This window comes from Garra rufa, unplaced genomic scaffold, assembly GCF_049309525.1.
Source record: "Garra rufa unplaced genomic scaffold, GarRuf1.0 hap1_unplaced_002, whole genome shotgun sequence".
Taxonomy (NCBI): Eukaryota; Metazoa; Chordata; class Actinopteri; order Cypriniformes; family Cyprinidae; genus Garra; species Garra rufa.
In genome coordinates this window covers 4,253,803-4,272,990 of record NW_027394277.1, presented here as the reverse complement: position 1 = coordinate 4,272,990, position 19,188 = coordinate 4,253,803, and the positions used below count along the sequence as shown (strand labels likewise).

The 19,188-nt window shown below is 37.2% G+C and overlaps 1 protein-coding gene across 1 annotated transcript; it reads left to right on the top strand.

Moving 5' to 3' along the window:
* The first annotated feature begins 1,871 nt into the window (after positions 1-1,871).
* Positions 1,872-4,778, top strand: LOC141305398 (thioredoxin-interacting protein-like). The gene is made up of 6 exons (XM_073832497.1): positions 1,872-2,378; positions 2,720-2,795; positions 2,897-3,044; positions 3,149-3,508; positions 3,595-3,909; positions 4,001-4,778. Exons 1-6 carry the CDS (start codon positions 2,123-2,125, stop codon positions 4,046-4,048), a joined length of 1,203 nt encoding a protein of 400 aa, XP_073688598.1. The 5' UTR covers positions 1,872-2,122; the 3' UTR covers positions 4,049-4,778.
* The last annotated feature ends 14,410 nt before the right edge of the window (positions 4,779-19,188 follow it).

Below are 19,188 nucleotides of genomic sequence, written 5' to 3'. Positions count from 1 at the left end.
TGTAAAAATAGGTTTTAAATGTTTCCATATTTCAAGGCCTTAGGTCTCGTTAACACATACGTTGTAGAGGCTCAGTGTGCATTGTCCTTTATGTGTAATGGTTTCTTGTGCACACATAAAAGCTAGTATATTTTATATTTTTGCAAAGGTCCTTGAGGCTACAGTGCCTTGCGAAATTATTCAAACCCCTTCATAAATTTATTCATACCCCTTTTTAATAAATTTGTAAAATTTATCTGGTTTTTGCTTTGTCATTATTATGGTGTATGGAGTGTACATTTTACAAATGTATTAAAAATAAAACACTGAAATAAGTACATTGCATAAGTATTCATACCCTTAACTCAGTACCTTTACAGCCTCAAGTCTTTTTGGGTATGATGTGACAAGCTTTGCACATCTGCATTTGCCAATTATCTGCCATTCTTTGCCTCATCTTTTCACCTCTCAAGCTCTGTCAGCTTGGATGGGGGCTGGCAGACATTTTCTAGAGTCCTAGTTGTTCCAATCGTCTTCCATTATGGATAATGCTTCTGTGAACCTTCAATGCAGCAGATTTTTTTCTGAACTCTTTCCTAGATCATTGCCTTAACGCAAGTCTGTCACTGAGCTCTACAGACAGTTATCTTGACCTCAGGACTTGGTTTTTGCTCTGATATGCATTTTCAGCTGTTAGACCTTTTCTGAGAGGTGTGTGCCTTTCTAAATCATACTCATTCAAATGAATTTGCCACAGTTTAACTCCACTCGAAGTGTAGTAACATCTAGAAGCAATATGAATGCTCCTGAGCTAAATTTCGAGTGTCCCAGAAATCTTTTCAGTTTATTATTTTTAATAAATTCGCACAAATGTTAAAAACCTATTTTTTGCTTTGCCATTATGGAGTAGGGAGTGTAGATTTATGTGGGGGAAAAAGGCACTGTATGTAATATGGCGCTAAGAATAACTGAGAGAATTAACCAAAAAGCTTATAACCTGCGTTTTGCATAATGAAAAAGTGCACAATGACTTTGACTTCTTGTACAATTTTCAATTCTTAATTTTCTATTAACAGGGGCAAAAGTCTGAAAAATACTCAGCTTTTTTTTTTCCATACTGGAAAATACTTTTCACACTTTCACAAACCCCATAGGAACCCTGTCTTTCTCAAGGGTAGGAGTGTAATGGTTTGTGTAGGACCTTGGAAAAACATGTTGACAAGTGCAAAAGTGCATGAGAATGTTCTCTCACAGAACAAAACATTACAAATCGTACAAATCTATGCTGAGCTAAACACTGTATACTATTACTATTTCTGCCATATAAAGATAAATAGCAAACTTATGTATATGAATGCGTATTAATAGCAAGAGTCGTATGTTATGCGGTCAAGTGCTTTCTTATTAGTCGGCGGATGTTGTTAACCTAGTTTGTACCAGCAGAGGCTTGAGTTTCCCTCAAAACACACTCAAGACGGGGGAATACCGCCTCTGCATTTCTCCTCCCTCCTCTGTGTGTTCTAGTACATCCATACGTTGCACGTAGCGCACATTAAAGTCTCGTCTTTGGTTGAATTTCTCATTGGTTCTCTGAATTCTTGGGCATGCCCTTGCAACATCCCGCTCCTTTGTTCAGACCTCTCATCGTCAGACAGACTCACTCCTCCTCCAGCGCCTCCCCCTCCCTTCCTGCAGCTGCTGTGCACTCGCTCAGCGCTCTCAGCCACGAGGTGTCCACGCGCCGCTTCTGGCCGCTGATTGGCCGGTGACGACACAAACACCGAATTTCCACCAATGGGAGCGCTGTGCATGCGCTGAGCCATGCTGTGCATACCACTTCCACATGAACAGCTGAAGTGGTAAACAAGCCTAGTGAGTCACTGGCAGAAACATCCTAGTATAAAACCCTAGCCTAGCCCCGCGTACACAAAGCTCTTATACTGACCATGCGAGCGAGGACTGTGTGAATTGTGAATTTGCATAAAGCACTAGTCTGCTGCAATTCATATTAGGCCAAACTTTAATTAGCTTTGGCTGAGGACTGGACGCACTTTTGAAGGACTACTGAATATCTGGTTGAATTACCAACTTTCAGACGCGTATCTTCATTTCGTCGCGGCTTGGACGTTTATAGGACAACACAATGGTGGCGATGACAAAAAGAGTCAAGGTCTTCGAGATCGTTTTCAACGATCCATCCAAGACCTTCTACTGCAGTGGAGATAAAGTGGCTGGGAAGATCTTGGTGGAGGTCTTGGAGGTGACCAGAGTGATGGCCATGAAGGTCCTAGGAGTCGGATGCGCCAAAGTGGAGTACGCGAAAGGCAAACAGAGATGCCGTGAAGAAGTTGACTATCTGAAGTATGAAGAAGTGGTTCATCTGGATGACCAGCCAGCTGGTGAGTTAAAACTGTTGAACTGTGTGTTTAAAGCTGACTTTGCTTTGGTAACGTTACATGCGTTTGATGAGATGATGCTGATGTTGGAATGTGAAACACTTGGTATTTAATGAGTAAAGTCAAGGCATCTCAATGTTTTAGTCATATAAAAGCGTTTCTATATTTAATGTCAGACGCAAATACAACAGAAGAAGTACTTAGGTGAAAAGTGAAGTTATTTTCATAGTTCATAGTAAGAGAGATTCCTTGCTTTGAGGAGTTTTAAGTGAGTTAGTTTCATTTGTTTGTCTTGCGTGTTGAAGATCTCTTGAAAACTCATGCTTAATCTTTGCTTCTCACAGACACAGATGGTTCGGTCATCCTCCGCCCTGGCAACAAGTATGAATACTCCTTCGGCTTTGAGCTTCCTCAACAAGGGTAAGCATTCCAGTTGAGCAAACTCCTGGCATTCATTTCCTTTGTTCCATTCACAAGTCATGTTTGTTGGTAAATTAATACAAGTTGTATTTTCCCAACAGACATCTGGTGTCTTCCTACAAGGGAAAGTTTGGCTTTGTTCAATACTTCGTGAAGGCTCTGATGGAAAGACCTGCTCAGCCCGCTTTGGAGTGCAAGAGGCACTTTGAAGTTGAAGAACCCTTGGATGTCAACACTCCAGACTTGCTGGTGAGTTCCTCATATCGCTTGAGCTGTAATATCTTCACTTCTGGTTTGGCTTTTCCAAATTTTGATCATAATTAACCATGTCCTCATTATTTCTCATTCAACAGTCCCCAACTGGAGGCATGAAGGAGAAGAAGGTCACCTGCATGTTCATCCCAGACGGCCAAGTTTCTCTGAACGCCAAAATCGACAGGCGTGGTTTCTGCGAGGGTGAAGAGATCTGCATCGATGCCAAATTTGAAAACACCTGCTCTCGCATCGTGGTACCCAAAGCGGCCATCATCGCCAAGCACACCTACCAGGCCAACGGCCGCACCAAGGTCTTCAGGCAAAAGCTCTCCTCAGTACGCGGCAACCACATTATCTCGGGCATGTGCGACGCCTGGCAAGGCAAGAGCATCCGTGTGCCCAAGATCAAGCCGTCTATTTTGGGTTGCAACATCATTCGAGTCGAATATGCGCTCATGGTGAGTAACTTTCACAATTACTACAAGCATGGTGTTGCATTGACAAAGTATAAGGCATTAATTAAAAGCTCTTTTGTTCTCTACAGATTTACATGCACATCCCAGGAAGCGATAAGTTGGTTCTGGAGCTGCCTTTGGTCATTGGGACCGTTCCCTACAATGGTTTCGGTAGCCGCACCAACAGCATGAGCAGCCAAGATGGCTCCGTCAGCAATGCATCGAATAGCTGGGTGTCCCTACGGATGCCATCATCCGCCCCGCCAAGCTACTGCGACGTTACACGCGACTGCAGTATGGACCAACCTCTTACGCCTCTATTGGATGACTATGATGGTGGAGACAGTCCTATCTTCATGAACGCACCCCAATTCCAGTTTCCCCCACTCCCTGCTTATTCTGAGGTGAGTGCAAAGCATATTCGCTTTGTGTGTACACAATAATCACCAATCGCTATTGGATAGCAATCTAATATTTTGTTCTTCTATCATTCAGATTGACGAGGAGTTCAACGGCAATGCTCGCATGCTTCCTGTCTGCTGAACCAACCTGGCAGAGCACTAGAACTGAACTGTTGCCCATCATAAAAGGGGTTTCTTTTCCACTTTAAGCACTTCAGGCTTTCACCATGCGGATCAGAAGTGGTTTGAAAAGTGTCGTGTGAAAGCGAAGACGAAGCGGAGAATTTTGGGGCCTGGTTGGCCCCTGTGCAGGTTGAGCTTGTCGAAGTTCAGAAGAAGATGGAGTGAAGTCTGAGCTCTCTTGTGCCTGCATTGCTGACAGCCATCTTATATCATGCATCACTCAAGTTAAACATGTTTTTGTCTTATTGATGCTGTTTCAGGGCTTGGAAGAGGGTGCACAGGCTGTTTAGTGTGCTGTATTTGATGTGTTTAAGCTGCTCTTTCTTAAAATGAGATTACTGCTGAGGTGCAATGTGATTGTGCTGCATTATAGCCATTTAAGCACACATAGACTTTCCCAATTTGTGGTCATGTACTTTCCAATAGTCCCCAATGTAATCCCTCATCATTTTATCCCTCATTATCATTCCGGAATGTTTTTTTTTTTTTTTTTTTTTGGGGGTTGGAAGATTTCATTTGTAGAAATAATTTTCAACACATTTGTTTGATTTGTATGTTGGTCGTGAGGTTAATGTGCTATCCAGAGATATATTTTAAGTTACAAAAATGTAAAGAAGATATGTAGTATATTGAATTTTCATCAAGGGAAAATCATGCAGTGTCAGTTTATATAATGTACCAGTGTTTTTTTTTTTTTTCATTCGAATGCACTTTTTAATGGACGCAAGTTGCTGTATAACTACTCGCAGGGAGATTTCCTACGTTTTTCGTTTTGTTTTTCTCTTGTCTTCCAGAATTGTTCATTGAGGGATCAAGCATTGCATGAGCAACTCAAAACACTGTACTGTAATGCGTTCAAAACCTCGTCCTATCAAAGGGCTCCACCGATGTTGCTTCTTCCACTGTAGACTTGAACATTAGGCCAAAAACGAACATAATTCTTCAAGTGCCAAAATTGGGGTCTGTTTGGACTTTGAGCCCCGACCATGTTCATTCGCGAGACCAGAAGCTGCACTGTGTGTAGACATACCTTGAAGACATTTTGATGAACATTTCACTTGTGGAGATCTTCCTGAATTTTGTGTGTGCGTGTTTTGTTTCGTTTCTTATAGATTATAAGACGACTTTTACTGTTATTATGAACAGTGCAATTTGCAATGTGCAAAGTATCATTTTTGTATGTAAGTTAAAGTGTTTTTTGTATGAGAACTGTTTTCAATAAAAATTTTAAGATATTATTGTTTTTGCATCCTTTTGTTTATTTGACGTACTCCTAAATGATAATAACCACAATTTAAACTTCAGACTGTTGAGACATTTTAATAATCAATACCAAATATCAAATGCTCGTCATACATACACTGTAAAAACTTAAGTTCAGCAGCTGCCTTACAATTTTAAGTTAAATCAACTTAAAAGTACAAGTCATTTTAACTAATTTTATTGTCGTGAGTTGAAATGACTTGTAGTTTTAAGTTGATTTAACTTAAATTTTAATTTTAAGGCAGATGCTAAACTTAAGTTTTTAAGTTGAAACTAGGGAAAACTTTTTACAGTGTAATTGTGTCTTTAGCTCTATACACTCTAAAAATGCCAGGATTTGGGTCAAATATGGATTAATCCAACTGTTGGGTTAAATTTTTTAATTCGATTTTTAACCTAAAACTTGGGTTAGTCCATATTTGACCCAAAGTTGGGTTGAAACAGCCCCGCATTTTTAGAGTTATTAGCTGTATTTTCTTAGGAAAGCATCACTATTGGGATTTAGATGAGCAAAACAATCTCATATATGTGACCCTGGACCACAAAACCAGTCAAAAGGGTAATTTTTTAAAACAGATTTATACATCATCTGAAAGCTGAATAAATAAGCTTTACAATATCTCAATAATCTTTGTCCTATAAGCTATAGGACGATATTTGATCTAGATACAACTTTTAGAAAATCTGGAATCTGAGGGTGCAATAATAAATAAATAAATATTGAAAATAATCACCTTTAAATGAAGTTCTTAGCAATGCATATTGCTATTAAAAATATGTTTTGATATATTTACAGTACAAAATTGACAAAATATCTTAATGGAACATGATCTTTACTTAATATCTTAATGATTTTTGCCATAAAAGAAAAATAGATCATTTTCACCCATAATAATGTATTTACAAATATACCCATGCTACTTAAGACTGGTTTTGTGGTCCAGGGTCACAAATTCTTATCATAAAGGTATATCAGACCTTGGACGTGAGCTCTCGGGCCATTAACTTGACCATCAAAACATCCATTTGGCATTGACATTGGTGGCAAGTTTTGCACATGCAAGCAAAATCCTTTAAAATTCTCTTTTTCCAATACAGTTGATTGAAAAACCGGATGGAAAATCCATCGTTTCAGCAGTTTCACACGTTAAGTGTTTATTTTCATTCGCTGGCTAAAGATAAAGATTTAAATGTGGAAACTAGAGACCAAATGTGACCTGAGAATCAATGCAAGATAAACAGATATGATGTTCATATTTGCTCAAGGCAAACACAATGTTCACTGGCATTAAACAAGGCTCTGTCAATAGAACAAGTGCGGTCGCTAGGGTTCTAGAGCCCTGTTACTAGAAAAACACATCCGAATTACACTGTGAGTAAAAAGTTTTTGAACAGTAATATTTTAATGTGTTTTATTTATGTCTAATTTTTTATGCTTCTTAGTTCAGAAGGATTTCTGAAAGACTGGAGTAATGATGCTAAAATTGTAGCTTTGATCACAGGAATTAATTACATTTTAAAATATATTCAAATAGAAAGTTTGTATTTTAAATAGTAAAAATATGGCACTGTTTTTCCTGTACTTTGGATCAAATAAATGCAGGTTTGGTGAGCCTTGGTGAGGAAGAGACTTCTTTAAAAAAAAAAAAAACTAATTTGTACTGCTCAAAAACTTTTGACACTGTTATAGTGTAACAAGTTTGGGAAATTTAGCGTTTGAAATAGATTCCAGACATGCTACTCAATCTTTATCAAATGAACCAGACCCACCCTTAATTGCTTTTTTCCGCTTAAGCAGTTTTCCTAACAGTAGTCTTGAAGAGTTGGAAAGGGGTAGAGCCATTTACGTCATTTTTGTGCTGCTCACTTTCTTTTGCGCAAGAAGCATCTGTTGAGACGTGCCCCGCTCCGGCAGAGCAATTACTGATAAGGGCAAAACTGTTTATCTTGTCCAAAGCACTTGTTCCACGAGCCCCTCTCTCTTCACTCTGTCCTGCCCTCACCATCAAACTCTTTCTGCAGGAAACCAACTAACTCTAAAGGGATAGTTCACACAGAAATTAAATTCTATCATTAATTACTCACCCTCATATCGTTCCAATCCTGTAAGACCTTTGTTTATCTTTGGAATACAAATTTAAATATTTAATGAAATCCGAAAATCTCTCTGACCCTCCATAGGCAAGAGTCCTTCCACATTCAAGGCCCAGAAAGGTACCAGAAACATCAACAAAATGGACCATGAGACATCAGTGGATCAACCAGAATTTTACGAAGCTACAAGAAAACTTTTTTGTGTGAAAAAAATAAAAGATAAAATAAAAAAAATAAAAAAACAGAAAGACCCTTGCTGTCTATGGAGAGTCGATGAGATCTAAGATTTCATCAAAAATATCTTAATTTGTGTTTCGAAGATGAACGAAGGTCTTACGGGTTTCGAATGACATGAGGGTAATTAATTTCAGAATTTTTGTTTTTTTGTGTGAACTACACACTTAAAAATAAATAAAGGTGCTTCACGATGCCATAGAAGAATCTTTTTTGTCTAAATGGTACCATAAAGAACCTTTAACATCTGAAGAACCTTTCTGTTTCATATTTTTTGTGGTGAACGAAGGCTATTCAAATTAAAAAGGTAAGAAAGACATGGTTCTTTAAAGAACCTTTGATTGAATGTTTTTTTGTGGAAACAAAAATGGTTCTTCTATGGCATTGCTGTGAAGCACCTTTATTTTTAAGATTGTAACCCTTTAAACTAACTTTTGACCAACTAAAGACCAGTTTAAACCATGGGTCAAAACATACTGTATATTGTTTATGGTTTGACAGGAGAAAACTCTTTTCTAGACATTGTTAAATTCACAAACTCATTGTTCATGCAACTACATGTGCTAGTTAATTTCAGAGATGTATAATTGTCCCCAAAGTCCTTTAGATTTGCTTTTAGGAGCTGGTGCTCTCATAGAAAATGAGGAAGCAAGACTTAGCTGAGCTAGTCGATCATGATTGTCTTGTTGGTTTAACCTAGTTAAGCTGCCTTGCGGTTAAACTACCATAATAACATTCAAAACACATCAAAGACATTTCATATCAACAGATATCTATGACAAGTATGTTTTTGATATCATAAGTCAGAGTGAAGTGCCTAATGGGTTTATTAGTATACTGATAATTACCCTAGTTTATAGAACATAGTTATGCATGTATAGCATATGTCAATTAGAAATTGTGCCGGGCCTTTATGAGCTTCAATACTGTAAGGTTAAGCAGTTTCTGAATTATTTTCAGAAAATGAGGAAGACAGTGTCAATTGCACTGCTTAACCATATGCAGAAAATTAGTTGTTATGTGCTGTCTGAAGTCAACAATAAAATCTCTTGTTTTGTTGATGTTAACAGAGCCATTATAGCTGTCAGACTAGGCTTTGGGTTCAAGCAGTCAAATCATTGCTAATGAGTCCTTGAACTGTAGTAGCATCAGCAAACTTAATGATGTGATTGTTTTTATGTTTGCCTGCACAGTCATGGATCAGCAGGGTGAATGGCAGAGGACTCAGTACAAAGCCCTGTGGTACACCACAGTAAAATATGACGTCACACAATGTTCTGGTGTAGATTTTGACTGTTTTTGCTTAAGAAGTCCAATAAGTGCAGAGAAATAGTGGACGTGTCATCTTGTGTGCAATGGTTATACTAGTAATAATTTTAGTATTGATTCAACCCTCTATGGTACAGAGTTGTCAAATGGCAACAATTCATTTCTACTGATTTACTTTAAAACAATATATTGGATTATGATAATTAAAAAGTGCCAGTCCTAAGGGAGTCAATAATTATTAAAAAAAGATAAAATATTTCATGGTTAGAACTTAATGCGTACCATAGAGTGTTAACTCTATTGAATGTGCATTTGTAGTGAACTTTAAATCATAACCCGAAGATGATCTAATATTAATGAAATAAAAGAGCACTTAAGTGTACAAAGAGAGTCAAGTCCAGTCACCTTTATTTATATAATGTTTTTAACAATACAGATTGTGTCAAAGCAGCTATACAGTATGAAATAGAAAAATAGTGTGTCAATAATGCAAAGGGACAGCAGTAAACACTAAATTTTCAGTTAAAGGCAATATATCATTGAATTCGGTCATGTCATCTTCCAGCTCAGTTAAGTTCAAATAGTATACGATATCGCTGGAAATTAAGTGTTCCCAACTAAGCAAGCCAGAGGTGAAGGAACCGGAACTCCACTGGTCACAAAAATGGAGAAAAAAGCCTTGGGGGAAACCAGGCTCAGCCAGGGCCAGACGAAAGTTGCAGCAAAGTCAGATTGTGCAGAGGACTCATCAGGTTCCCATGGTCTTGTGCCGATGGCCGTCTAGGTGACAAGGTTTTCACTGGGGATCAGTCTCTGGGGCTCATCTAGTTGTCGTGGTGTCCGCTGAAGCTCAGGGCTGTAGAGGTAATCTCCACATGCTGATCCACCATATGGGCTGGATACGGACTGGATCCAGGGGACTGCAGTAAGAGCACACGATCATGACTGTGTCTTAATTACACTCCATTTATTACTCACTGACAAAGTACAAATGTGACCCTGGAGCACAGTATGTGTTTATAAGTCATCTGAAAGCTGAATAAATGAGCCTTCCATTATGGTTTATTATGATAGGACAATATTTGACTATTTGAAAATCTGGAATCTGAGGGTGCAAACAAATCAAAATATTGATAAAATTGCCTGTCCAATATTAAGTCCTTAGCAATGCATATTACTAATCAAAAATTAAGTTTTGACTGCCACCGTATATAAAGCATTTATATTTACGATAGGGAATTTACAAAATATCATCATGGAACATGATCCTTATATCCTAATGGTTTTTGGCATGACAGAAAAATCGACCCATACAATGTAATTTTGGCTACTGCTACAAATATACCCATGCTACTTAAGACTGGTTTTGTGGTCCAAGGTCACAGATTATTTAAAAATGGCCACTTTGTCACACTCAGCATATAGGCAGCTTTAGCTGTTGCAGTGCAGTGTGACACGAAGCAAACAACAACAGTCGCATCCGGTATAAACATGGTGTTAAGTAGACTTTTTCAAAGGTCCATCTAAGAAGGTCAAAAAGTAGACTAAAGTCACTTTATTTGCATTTATAATACATTTCATTTAATCAACCTGATCTCATTAAGAAAACATACCTGCGTGAACTTTTTGACAAGATGTGAAATATGTAATGCCATGTACGTTTCGGTTTCGTGACATATTTGATGTGAAATGTCCGCGGACTGGTGGTAAAAGAGTGTTTGATTTCTTTCCCCTGAACAGATATGTTTTATGTGACGTTGGTTTTGTACATGTCACCGCAATTCTGACTTAAAATGTCCACTGAGTGCTATAACTCTAATGCTCTGTGACGTTTTAAAGTAACATACCATCTGCACTACACCTAAACCTAACCGATAGTATAAACAAAAACGACTGTGATGTAAAAACGGCATCACAAGCATGCCATTTTAGCTTGTTTTTCAATTTTCAGCTTTCAACTCTTTCATCGTGAGTCATGTTTTACTTAATGATTCTGTATTCTAAGTCCATTTTTTGTACCAGCTGAGCTACCGAGCAAGCTTGTTAGGTCCGGAAAGTGAAACATATGGAGCTGTAATCATAACTGTGTTAGAAAACGATTACAAGTGCTTGCTGTTTTACCCCCTCTAGTGTATTTCTGTTAGAAACTAAAATGACATGTACTTATTGGTACGTATTACGCGTCTTGTGAGAAAATTCCCACAGGTACGTATTTTTGTCGTGAGATCAGGTTGCATTGTCTGTAAAACATTACAATCGGTTCACACGTATATTCTTTTAAAGTATATTATTTATTAAGAGTAGCTGGAATGGTGGTCTTGTTATGTAGTGTACTATAATCAGCCGCCCAAAGCACTTCACAGAAGCCAGTGCCACGTGTCGGGAGTCATCCAAGCACTGTCATTGGAGACCTCTTTGGCACTGGTTTGATAATAGTAGATTAAATGATAAGTATGTTCCTTACGCACATGTACAGAGATGCCATTCAGGCTTCATGGGGATTTATTTTTAGAGGGATTCTCCACACACAAACAGTTACTGACAACTGATCTGGAAACAGACCAGATTTTGTAGCTTGCATGGTACTTGATCTCTCCAAATGTGCGTCAACACAAGGGTAGGTAGGTGTCATTGACCACTGCCCAGGCGTAACCAGGTGACTATTAGGCAGATGAGACAAGGTCAGTGATATGCTGGATGGCTTTCACATGCCTAAAGGGAAATGCTTAGGATTATTTCCTAAAACTACAGCTCTGAAACGGCTTCAGGAGCACAGAGGTTCAAGTGCTACACGCTTAAAGGCCTACAGCTTACATTAAACATACTAAAGTACTCCCTTTCTGACATTAAGAGATTCATTGTTTCTGCATATAGACTTGCATGCAACCTTGTTTGTGGCATTGTCTTTCTATTTTCAGATGTCAGGCATTTAATTGTGACTGACAATTCAAGACTTTTGCTTAATAGCTTTAACTGTAAGACCATAAAAAGTACACTTTAGCATACTTTTAAAAAGTATTCATTTTTACAGAAATAATAGGCTATACCTTAAAAGAACATGTTGAAGTGGATAGTTTTGCGCACTCAGCTGCATGTTATTTACAATTAAATTATAATGTCTTATAGTCTAAATTTAAATTAAATGCAATTAGTTGAACTTTAGAGTGCTTTTTTTGTTGCAGTTACGTAGGATTTACATGATAAGTGTACTTTTTAAAGCATGACAGTAGATTATTAAAGCATAATCATTTAAAATGTACTGTAAAGTAAAACTGAAACTTTTGATAATAATTTTTCATTACCGCAGTGAGCTTTTTAAAAGTGTGTTTAGAAACATATGGTGGTCTTGTTATGTAGTGTACTATAATCAGCCGCCCAAAGCACTTCACAGAAGCCAGTGCCACGTGTCGGGAGTCATCCAAGCACTGTCATTGGACAGTGTCACAAAAGTGTACAACCTGCAATAAAAAGCTGCATTCAATACAATTAAGCACACTTTTCTTTTTCACATGGTGTTTCATTTGATGTGGATTAAGGTCATCTACAGGATTGCCAAAAAGCAAAAAGATGAATTGTTTTATGACTTTTATGACTTTATGAAATTGTTTCATGAATATTTAAACAGACAGGTCAGACATTCTTGACCTTTGACTGCAAACAAATATTTTCTTAACTGCTGGAGAAAACAAGCTCTTTCTTGCCATTTGACGGTTCAATTTAAAATGTTTTAAACAAGTATTTGTACAGCGTGGATCAGCTAATGTCAGTTTTATACTGAGTTTAATGAAATTGTTGTGCCATGAGGGAGACAATTTCAGTACAAGATTACAGGTGTGCTCACTATATGGAAAAATAGATTACATAGATTCACACAGCCTGAAGCATAGATTTCAAGCAGACATATTAAAAACATACCACCACACAGGTATTTAGCCTGAAGATATAGATGCTGTAAGTCTGTCAGAGATTAGACGACCTGGCAAAATGTCAATTACAACTCACTTTGGGCTTAAGCTGTAGTAATAATACACTAAATCTCTCCTACTTTCTTGGAAGAAAATGTGGTAACTGTACAATAAGGTTTAATTTGAAAAATTAACATCAGTTAATCTCATTTAATGTTACAGTTGAGGTCAAAAGTTTACATCCCCCTTTTAGAATCTGCAAAATGTTAATTATTTTACCAAAATAAGAGGGATCATACAAAACGCATGCTAATGTTTATTCAGTACTGACCTGAATCAGATATTTCACATAAAAAAATGTTTACATATAGTCCACAGGAGAAAATAATAGTTGAATTTATAAAAATGACCCCATTCAAAAGTTTACTTACACTTGATTCTTAATATTGTATTCTTACCTGAATGATCCACAGCTGTGTTTTTTTTTTTTTAGTTTAGCGATAGTTGTTCATGAGTCCCTTGTTTGTCCTGAACAGTTAAACTGCCCGTTGTTCTTCAGAAAAATCCTTCAGGTCCAACAAATTTTTGTTTTTTCAGCATTTTTGTGTATTTGAACCCTTTCCAACAATGACTATATGATTTTAAGATCCATCTTTTCACACCGAGGACAACTGAGGGACTCATATTCAACTATTACAGAAGGTTCAAACGCTCACTGATGCTTCAGAAGGAAAAACAATGCATTAAGAGTTTGAAGCTTTTGAAGATCAGGGTAAATTTAACTTATTTCGTTATCTGGGAAACATGTAACTATCTTCTGTAGCCTCGGAAGGGCAGTACTAAATTAAAAAAATATGATATTTAAAAAAAAATGTACACATCTCCATTCTGTTCAAAAGTTTTCATCCTCGGCTCTTAATGCATAATGTTTCCTTCTGCAGCATCAGTGAGTGTTTGAACCTTCTGTAATAGTTGTCCTCAGTGTGATAAGATGGATCTTAAAATCACACAGTCTTTGGAAAGGGTTCAAATACACAAAAATACTGAAAATCCAAAGAATTTGTGGGACCTTAAGGATTTTTCTGAAGAACAGCTGACTCATAAACAACTATCACTAAACAAAAAACACAGCTGTGGATCATTCAGATAACAAAGTATTAATAATCAAGTGTATGAAAACTTTTGAATGGTCTCATTTTTCATAAATTCAACGTTAGTTGTGGACTATATGTAAACGTATTTTATGTAAAATATCTTATTCAGGTCAGTACTTAATAAACAACAACATGCATTTTATATGATCCCTCTTATTTTGGTAAAATAATTAACATTTTGCAGATTCTAAAAGGGGGATGTAAACTTTTGACTTCAACTGTAATTTAAACATGTAGGCCTACTAATATATTTTTAAAATCAAAATGATCTGTTCATATTATTTATTACACTATGAGCTGAACAACAACAAACACTCATATTAGCACAGGGTAATACATGATATAAATATATACCACTCATTGTTAGTTCATGCATTAATTAATGTTAACAAATGAGACCTTACTGTAAAGTGTCAGAGAAAACGAGTGCAAAACTTGCGTTAACATTACTAGGGTGTTAAGGGTGGCTGCTGGTGCAACATCCATCATATAATAATTATTAATCCTTTGGCTTAGAAAAACAAGTAGCACACCTTTTCTCAGTAATCCCTATGATTTGAAGATTCATTCATGTATTTTAACATAAATAGTTGAGTTATGTTCGTTTAAGTCCTTAATCCAATGAGCAACAGGAATTAATAGTGATTCTTGCCTTAGCAAACACTTAATCAATAATTTATATAAGACTAAATATATAAATCATTCTTATTTGCAGTGTATATATGATTTATCTATTTATTTAAATGTATTTCGTAAATTTGATGTAATTTGACCTCACTTCCTAATTTGACTGGCCAGATACACTCTTAAAAATAAAGGTGCTTTACAAAGGATCTTCACAGCGATGCCATAGAAGAACCATTTTTGGTTCCACAAAGACCCATTCAGTCAAAGGTTCTTAAAAAGAACCATCTCTAACCTTTTTATAATCTGAAGAACCTTCTTTCACCACAAAGAACCTTTTGTGAAACAGAAAGGTTCTTCGGATGTTAAAGGTTCTTTATGGAACCATTTAGACAAAAAAAGGTTCTTCTATGGCATCGTGAAGCACCTTTATTTTTAAGAGTGTAGTTTAATAATCTATTTTGATTGGTTAGCACTGCTTGAGTAAATGTAGCTCTGTAGTCACGAGGAGTAAACTTCAGAGAAATCCACTCAAATGGACCATCTCTTGTGTCAATGTCATTTCTCAGAAATGCAGCACTGAGTGGCAGGCAATGTGTGATTATTTGGTATGGCCAAACTGGACAGCTTTCTCTAACTTTATGTCAGTTTAGCAGAGGATTTAGGGAATGTCTTTGTTATGTACACTAATCAGCTTAAATGTTTTGCACACACACATTCTCCCTCTTGTTCTTCTACCAGCACTGTTGCTCCATCCATTTCCCATCTTGGAAATGCTATTCATGGAGTCATTAAGCCAAACTGAGCGTGGAAACTTAGTTTGGCTCTTCCTCGAAACTCCAGGGCCAGCACACACACACACACACACACACACACACACACACACACACACACACACACACACGTTGGGTTTACATGTTTTATGGGGACATTCCATAGGCGTAATGGTTTTTATACTGTACAAACCGTACTTTCTATCGCCCTACACCTACCCTACACCTAAACCTAGCCCTCACAGGAGATTGTGCACACTTTTACTTCCTCAAAAAAACTCATTGCATGATTTATAAGCCTGTTTCCTCATGGGGACCTGAGAAATGTCCCCACAAGGTCAAAATCTACTGGTATTCCTATCCTTGTGGGGACATTTGGTCCCCACAACGTGATGAATACCAGGTACACACACACACACACACACACACACACACACAACAGTAGTCTTATCAGTTCTAGTTTGAGCTGCAAACACAAGTAATATCTCAAATCAAGACTTAAGATTTTCACATGGTAAAGGGCTCAATGACTGATTAAAAACCACCTATAAAACTTAAAACCCATAAGATCATGTCAATGTGGTACTGAGGTTTGGTCTCCACAACATATCACAATACAATCTTCAATATGTGATTGCAACCTCGAATTACGTCAGCCTATCCATCATGAGAAATCTGAGCTTGCTGTGTACTTGGCTGCCAGCTGCTTCTAAAAACAGGAAGTCAGGTTTGACAGCCTCAAAAGCTCTCTTCCGTTGACCTTTCCCCTAATTCTTACCGCCTCTTAGCCAGTCCTTAATCTGGCATTTAAAGATGAGCGGAAAAATCAAAATAGGGCCAAGTCATTCCCTTTACAGTACTGCACTTGACTTCTTTATGCCTTCCCTTATTAGTACACAAGCTCTTCATTGGTTTCATGCAGTTGACTTCCTTTAATCTAGATATATATAGCCAATGATGTATGCAATGAGTTTTTAGTGCCAAAAGTCATACCTGTTTAAACCTGTTTGAATACATGCTTCATTAGAGACACAAAAACAAACTGTGCAATAAACAACTCATGAGCTCTTGCTTAGGACTTCTTGCTGATATACCATGGGCACAATGTTTTTTATTTCCATCATTTGTCTCTGAGTCACACCAGCCAGTCTAGGAGCAGATTAAAAATATTGTTTTAGGGGCTGTTAGAATATATTTACATGATTTCTATTTGCATGATTTTTCACCTCTTTTCACTCATTGACTGAAACACTCAAGTCTGCTCTGATTGGTTGTTGGAAATACTGGAAGTCCATAAAATATCAGTTGGCATGCATAATGCAAATATGTAATATGATGACATAGCTAAGTCGCAAAAATAATGGCTGGACTATAAAGTAAGGCATTTCAGGCAATTGGGGATTTAAGGTGGGACTCCTCCTAGAGATTTATTCAGATCAACACCAAATTTGGTCATTTTAATTTAAAGCCCTTCGTTAAAGTTTTCGTTAAAGCGTGTGTCCGTGACAAATGTTGTTTCGGCATGAAAAAGGAAGTTGCTATAACTCAGGCTTACAATGTCAGATCTGCCCCAAACTTCACATGTGTGATAACACTCCTGACCTGAAGACATATACATGCCCATACTCAGTTATAGTCATAGCGCCACCTGCTGGCAACAGGAAGCAACATGTTTTGCACTGTAACAAACTCTTCTTAGAGATTTAATAATATCAGCACTATATTTGGTCAGTCTAATTTAAAGGCCTTTGCGATGTTAAATTGCAAAGATCTTGACTTTTCGTTAAAGGGCGTGTCCGTGGCGACCTGAAAAATTTCGATGTTTCGCCATGGAAATAAAAGTTGTTGTAACTCAACTATACAATGTCCGATCTGCTTTAAAATTCACATGTTCGATAAGAGTCCTGGTCTGAACACATCTGAAGGCCAATATTATGTTATAATTATAGCGCCACCTGCTGGCAACAGGAATTTACTTGTTTTACAGTAACTTAAACATGCAATGTCTGATCTGCAACAAACTTCACATGTTTGGTTAGAGTCATGGCCTTGTAGACACCTAATGGCCAATATTCAGATATAATCACACTAACTCAAGCATACCATGTTCAGTCTGCACCAAACTTCATATCTTTCATAAAAGTGCTGGCCTGAACACATCTGCATGCCAATAATCAGTTATAGGCATAGCGCCACCAGCTGGCAGCGGGAACTTTGGCACATATAAATGGTTTTTATAGATTCCTCCTATATTTACTATATTAAAAGCATACTGCCCACCATATGTTGTTTTCCTAAAGCCACTGCTTGGTGGTGAGGCCGGGTGTGAGGACCCTTTCATCGCTGCTTGCAGCTTTAACTATTATTATTATTTTGATCAGAATTTCAGCCAATTTGTCCCTACTCATTAGTATTCATTAGATTTATATTTATTTTAAATTTTAAATTTAAAAACAAAAAACAAAAAAAAACACTGTCACTATTTTTTTCTATTTTTGTATCTAGTCAAATAACAGTGTTGAGTTAGCTGATGTGATCACATACAACATTGAAAGGCATGTGAGGTGTCTATTTTTGCTTTAAAAAAGAATAATGATAATAATAAAACATAAAATAATTGGTGGTATAAAATAATTAAAGTATTAAAGTATTAGATGTAGAGGCAGGTGCAGAGCGGTAGAGTCAGTCCTGGTTCTGCATCTCTTCATGTCTCATTATGTAAGCTTGGCATCAAGCCATGTGGAGTAAAGGTGAATCTTCATTGTCCCACTGTAATGGAAACACATCTCATATTCCAGTTCAGTAATGGTACATCAGCTGCTCTTTTTCCCCTGCTTGTTTGTCTGGCTCCTAGCATTTGTTTTGTTTTGGAACTTCTGTATACAAGCATGTGATGCACATCATCTGTGAAGAAAATAATGCTGACCTTGTTGTGTAAATGCATTTGACCACCATTTCACCTTGTATAGTGGTACATAGTGGCCATCACAAAAACATGACAAAGTCACGTAAAAACAGTACAATAAAAACCAATATGTGTAATTAAATTCCTACAGTCAATTTCTGAAACAAAACTATTCAAGAGGAGCACCTTCAGTTCACTTTTGTATAGTTTTTAAAGCTTTAAAATCCAGTTCCCATTTATTGAAATTGCCTGGAAATTGTGACCAATACAGTTTATTTCTCTTTATGTGTTAAACTAAAGAAATAATGAAAGAATTTTTATTTATGAGTGAACTATTGCATCTTTTTCAATCTGATCTCATGACGAAAACATTCCTGTGGGAATTTTTTGCAAGATGCAAAATATGTACTGCAAAAATTTTCCCCCCGAACAGATGAATGAACATATGATTTTATGTGCATTGGTTTTGTACGTCACTGCAGTTCTGACGTGAACCGTTCGTTGAGTGGCGCTATGACTCCAATGCTCTGTCATGTTTTAAAATAACGTATAATCTGCACTACACCTAAACCTACCCGATAATATAAACAAAAGCGAATGTGATGTAAAAACGCAATCACAAGCATGCCATTTTAGCTTGTTTTTCGATCTCTTATAATTCAGCTCTTTCATCGTGAGTCATGTTTTTCACGGGATTCGTACCCAAGGATTCCGCATCCTAAGTCCAATTGACCATTCGCAAAGAGCTTGACTGATCTAACCAATCATAACGCCGGATCCGCCATTTCACCTGACAAACAAATCAGACACGAGAGTAGACCACTTCAGTGGACTTGATGTTTTTCTGTGGTTAAAATAAAATACATTATGATGTTCAT

Coding starts and splice junctions, on each gene's coding strand:
- LOC141305398 (XM_073832497.1), top strand. CDS start 2,123: ATGGTGGCGATGACAAAAAGAGTCAAGGTCTTCGAGATCGTTTTCAAC. Junction 2,379..2,719: donor TCTGGATGACCAGCCAGCTG/GTGAGTTAAAAC, acceptor TGCTTCTCACAG/ACACAGATGGTTCGGTCATC. Junction 3,045..3,148: donor TCAACACTCCAGACTTGCTG/GTGAGTTCCTCA, acceptor CTCATTCAACAG/TCCCCAACTGGAGGCATGAA.